This window comes from Haliaeetus albicilla, chromosome 10 (assembly GCF_947461875.1).
Source record: "Haliaeetus albicilla chromosome 10, bHalAlb1.1, whole genome shotgun sequence".
In the NCBI taxonomy this organism is placed as follows: Eukaryota; Metazoa; Chordata; class Aves; order Accipitriformes; family Accipitridae; genus Haliaeetus; species Haliaeetus albicilla.
The window spans coordinates 3,342,906-3,348,129 of record NC_091492.1 but is presented as its reverse complement, the minus strand read 5'-3'; the positions used below and the strand labels follow the sequence as shown (position 1 = coordinate 3,348,129).

The following is a 5,224-nucleotide window of genomic DNA, read 5'->3' as shown; positions in this document are numbered from 1 at the left end:
CAGTTCCCATCTTTTGGAGATTTTCTGTACTTCCCCACATGAGAGCTCTTCGCCTTGTGTTGAAACGAGCCCCCCTGAGCCCCTGGTCCAGGTGTCAAAGCAGTTTGATGCCGGCCTTCCTCTGCAAAAGCTGAATCACAACTCACCAGAGAAACCCAGATTTCCGATAGTCCCGGTGCTAATTGATGGGGTGGGATGCAGGGAGGGGAGGGAAGGAGAAACAGAATCATTTGGGGAAATGTTATCTCAGTTGCAAGGAATGGGTGATTTCCCAGGACCCTGTTTTTAGCCTCTCCCACCTTTTCCCTCCTCCTGGCAGAGGAGTGCATCATGCCATCACGAGAATATTTGCACCAGAGCTGGCTGCTGCGTCCAGCAGCAGGCCCCGTTCCTCGGCCTTCCAGCCGCACGAGCCAAGAGGTGTTTTACAACACATCAGCCACAGTCCTGAACAAAATATTTTTATTGGATATAGGTTTGGTTTCATAAAGAAAATTGAGAATATAGATTTTTTTTTTCCAAAAGGGCATTTATCTGCTAATATACAAAAAGCCTCTATTTATGGCAAAAAAAAAAAAAAATCCTGATTGCTTGTAATGTGTCTGGATTCTTCCTTCTTTAAGAAAAAAGAAAACTTTAGAAACACAGCTGATGTCTTTTTTTTTTTTTTCCTGGTAGTTGTCTGGGTTGTTAACACAGCTACTTCAAAACTCCAAGACCAGCCTCCACAACCCTGCTTCAGTCTTTTTTGGTCAGAAGCAACTGAGCCCAGCAAGACATGGAAAGCAGCTGCATCTCCACGTTTACAACGTGTTTGCTCATCCGTCCCCCCCCTTTCTCTGGCCACATCAGTGAGACAGAAATGCTATCGCGATACTCAAGAAGCACAAGTGCTAGGCAGGGAACCAGCTTGTGTTAACGCCATGCGTTATATACAGTGCTGAGTCAAAGCGAGCAGGATTGTGTGGAATAAGCCTGGATTGTTTGGTCTGCCCTTATTTCAGCTCTGGTTATCTGTTTTTTGCCCGCTTGGTGGACTGGGCCGGTAGGGCGATATCAAGAATTATTTTGTGCAGGCATCTGTGGGTATTCATAGCAAAACAAAACTCAGCCTCCTCCCCCAGGGATGGAAGGGGTGGGTTTGGTTTTCAAAAGGAGAAAGAAAAAAAAAAGAAAGAAAAAAAACGGAGACCCAAAGGGCTCAGCAGAAACCAGGTCTGAGAAACCTGAGGGTTGCAAAGACTAAAGGTGCAGAGTGAACCCGAAGGGGCTTGGAGGCCAGCGTGGGATCCCCCCACTGCCTGCCTCTGTACCTCCACCACCCACGGGAAAAGAAAACCAGTTTACCTTTAAAAGTCGATCTGGCGGGGGGGGGTGGTGGGAGGCAATGGCTAAAGAGAGCTCCGCAGCAAGACGTGCCTTGAAAATGCCCTGAAATCCTGAGTCACCTTTACCGTCGCTTTTTTTGGTGGAGTTTTGGGGGTTTTTTGGGGGTCTTTACCCGCTTGGTGAGGTCTGAGTCCGGTCTCTCCCTCCCATCTCGCCCCCGGAGCAGCGACCTGGACTGGGTGGGGGGGTGGGAATAATGAAGGGGCAATTACTGAAAATTAAATACCGCCTCGGAGAAGTGAAGAGGGAAGCAGGAGAGGAAAGGGATGCCGATGTGGTAAAGCCTCCCGTGCACCCGGGAGTCGAACACGAGGGAAGAAGCATCGAGGGCCGGCCCGAACCCACCGTTGGCGACCAAAGAACCGGCGAGGCAACCGACCGGGCTCTCCCGAGCCGGTTTGGGGCTTCCCCCCGGGGGGGGAGGCTGCCTCAAGCCCTGGGCGAGGATGCTTTCGATGCTGAAGCTGCGGCCCCGTGGATCGCTCTTGCGCGGCCCCGGGGGGGCGGCGGCGGCGGCGGCGGCGGGGGGTGGCCGGGACGCGGCGGGCGTCGGGGGAGCGGGGGAGCGGGGCGAAGCCCCGGGGGGAACGGCTTCTCCCCCAGCCGCCCTGGGGAGCCCTTGGTCGCCCGTGTCGCCAGCCCCCCTCCCTTTGATCCTCTTGGGCTCGTCGGGGCGAGGGAGCGGTCCCCGTTGCTCGCCACCCGCGGGGAGCGCAGCGCTTTTCGGCTCCGGTGGCGCCGGGGTTTTGGGTTTTCTCTTCCTCCGGCGGTAGTTGCCGTTCTCGAACATGTCCAGGCAGCGGGGATCCAAGGTCCAGTAGCTACCTTTGCCGGGTCGTCCCTTTTCCCGGGGCACTTTGACGAAGCAGTCGTTGAGGGAGAGGTTGTGACGGATGCTGTTTTGCCAACCTTGCTTGTTGTCGTGATAGAAAGGGAAACGGTCCATGATAAATTGGTAGATACCGCTGAGGGTCACCTTCTGCTCCGGAGCTTCTTTGATGGCCATAGCGATGAGGGCGATGTAGCTGTAAGGGGGTTTCTGCGGGGGGTCCTGGTGGGAGATGGTCGAGCTGGGGGAGAAGCCCAGGGCGGCCGGGAGGTAAACCATGGAGGGGTTGCCCATGGGGGAAAGGTGGTTGCCGTAGATGTGGCTCATCGCCGGCGGGCTTTTAGCTCCGGGTCTTCCCCTTCGGAGCCGAGCGAAGGGAAGGGGAAGGGTAGGAACCTGGGACGAATCCACCGGGCAGCTATTTGTGCGAGCTCAGATCCCAGCCCTGCCTGAAGGAGCTCGCTCTGCCTCTGTCCCCGCTTCATAGCTCTTAAAAAAAAAAAAAAAAAAGGAGGGAAAAAAAAAAAAAGTTAAATAATTGTTGTAAGTTTGCTATTATATGTTGACTTAGCACTGGAAAATAAATTGTCTCTGATAAACAGTCGTTTGTGTTCTCAGCCCACCCACATTAATTAAAATTTCATTGCTACAAAACTCCAAGCTCTCTCCACGTGTCTTGCTGGTACCAGCCAATGGTCTCCGGGTTATTCCTTCATTTGTTTATAGAATTAGTCTGTTGATAAGTCTGCCCACCCAAGTCGAATCAAGCTGTGTTTATTTGGAAAAATTTCCGGGCACCCAATATATAAACGCACTGATCTGATGTTTGAAATATCACGTCCACCCTTTGACGCTGTAAGCACACACAGCAGAGCAGGATGTACACTGCTGGAGCTCGGGGAGGAGCGGGCAAGGATCCCCGCAGGAAAACTGGGGCATTAAACGACAAAAAAAAAAAAAAAAAAAAAATTAAGAAAGGAAGAAAAAGGGATGGATGAGAGAAATCAGCGCTGCGACGGGGAGGAAGGAAAAGGGACTGCCTGGAGGAAGGGGGGGGTCAGGTGTGGTGGGGCTCCCCGGCCGGACGTTGGACCTCTCCGTGTCCCTGTCCCCCCCCCCGGCCACCCCCGGGTCCCGTTCTCGGGAGCAGGCTGGGGGCGAGCCCCGGGCTGAGCCCCAGGCGGGCAGGGCTGCGCCGGGGGAGACGCTCGGGGGTTGCAGAGAGTTTCAGAAAAGGGGAATTTGGCAGGGTCGGGGAGGAGGGTCAGTATTTGTGAATGCGGGCCTGTTGCTTTATATTATGTACTTTCCTGTTTATAACAAGGAGGGGGATTATAACAACTTTACAAGTGCACACAGCTGGCCGGTGCTTACATTAGGAATTTGTGATGCTCTTTTTCTGTATAAACGTCCAGGTTTGGGGCTGTGTTTTCTGTTGTTGGATTTTTTATTTTTTTTTTTTTTTAATTTACTGATGTAACAGCTTTAATCCGGGGCCCCGAGGGATTCCGATGCAGTTGGAGGTGTCGGCTCTTTCCCCAGCTCCCCACGGCTCAGACCTGCGTTAGACCCCGGGGAGACCCTGTTCCGTGGAGCATCATTTCTCCGGGGAAGGGAAGAGGAGGCCTGAGAGGGATCTCTTCCTCCTTCAGAGAGAAATATCCCATCAGTGCAGCTCCCACGACCGTGCTGGGACTTTTATCTGGCAGGGAAAGAGGTAAAAGCCGGGCTCCGGGGTGGCGATGCCCCCCCCACCCCGGACCTCCCTGCAACCCGTGGGGTTTTTCTCCCACTTTTGCTCCCGTCCTGTCCTTCCCCCCAGCAAACCATCGAGGGAAGGGGTTTCACCCCCCGGGGTAAAAAAGTCCTAAAGGCTCCAAGCCTCCATGCGAGCCTGGGAAATACAGCCGGGGTGCAGAGGGAGGTGGCTTCTCGGGCGGGGATGAGGGGGTCTCCCCGTTCACTGGCTGTTCCCACGCGTGGGAGGGGAAACCCACCCCTCTAACACCGCCCTTGCCGGTAATACCGCATCCCTCCCCCGCGGTGCTCACACCCGCCGAGCCCCCGGGAGCTGCAGGACCCAGCCGGCGTGCCTTAAATGCGATAAACCCCCAAATAAATAAAAAAAAAGGGGGATGCAGAAGCAGGGTTAGAGGAGGGAGGGGTTCCCCTCGTCTTGCCACTGGGGATCAGCACTCCCGGGCAACCCCCCCGACCCCGATAGCATCCTCGCCGGGGAGGGATGGGGCAGAGCCCGGCTGCTCTAACCCCCCCGACTCATCCTCAGGGCAGCCTTGCTGAGGCCGAGGGTGTCCCGTCCCCCCCCCGCCCCAACCCCCTTCTCTCCCCACCTCGGCGAGTCCCAAGCTCCTTGGGACACTCCAAGCACGGATTATTAAAACAATAAATACTCGCGTGTACGGCAGGAGACAGGCACAGGGGCTCTCGCTCACTCCCTGAGCTCCCTCCCCCAGTAAAATTCTTCCTTCCTCCTTGTTTTCCCCTCTTGGCGGTAGGAAATCCTCGGAGGCGGGGATGCGGCTTTTCTCTCTGCTCCTTCTTCCCAGTTCATGTCTTGCTTCTCGTCCCTCTCCAACCGGTGGCAACGCTGGAGCTCTCTCCGTTATCCACCCGGGAGCAGCCCTCGGAGCAGCCCCGACGGCTGCCGGGGCGGAGAGAGGGTGGGGGGGAGGCCGGGGAAGCGAGCGGAGAGGAGGAGAGGGGGGTTTGTTGGTGTTGTTATCGTCGTTCTTTTCCTGAACGGGAAAAAAAAAAAAAAAAGAAAAGAAAAAACAACAAACCGCGGAGCCGACGATGGAGGCGCTCCTGGACGTGTTTCCCCTCCTCTCCAGCTGACAAGTCCCTTTTTAAAGCAGCAGAGAGGAGTGGGGGGGGAGCAGGGGTGTAAATCAGTGCTCCCCACTCCTTGCTGCATCCCAGCCTGGGGGGAGCAGGGGTATAAATCAGTGCTCCCCACTACTTGCTGCATCCCGGCCTGGGGGGAGC

General features: G+C 55.5%; 1 protein-coding gene across 1 annotated transcript; it reads right to left on the bottom strand.

Moving 5' to 3' along the window:
- Window positions 1-1,492: 1,492 nt before the first annotated feature.
- Window positions 1,493-5,224, bottom strand: FOXL1 (forkhead box L1). Its single transcript, XM_069793341.1, has 2 exons — window positions 3,593-5,224; window positions 1,493-2,707 (listed from the first exon to the last, which is right to left on the bottom strand). Exon 2 carries the CDS (start codon window positions 2,543-2,545, stop codon window positions 1,598-1,600), a length of 948 nt encoding a protein of 315 aa, XP_069649442.1. The 5' UTR covers window positions 2,546-2,707; window positions 3,593-5,224; the 3' UTR covers window positions 1,493-1,597.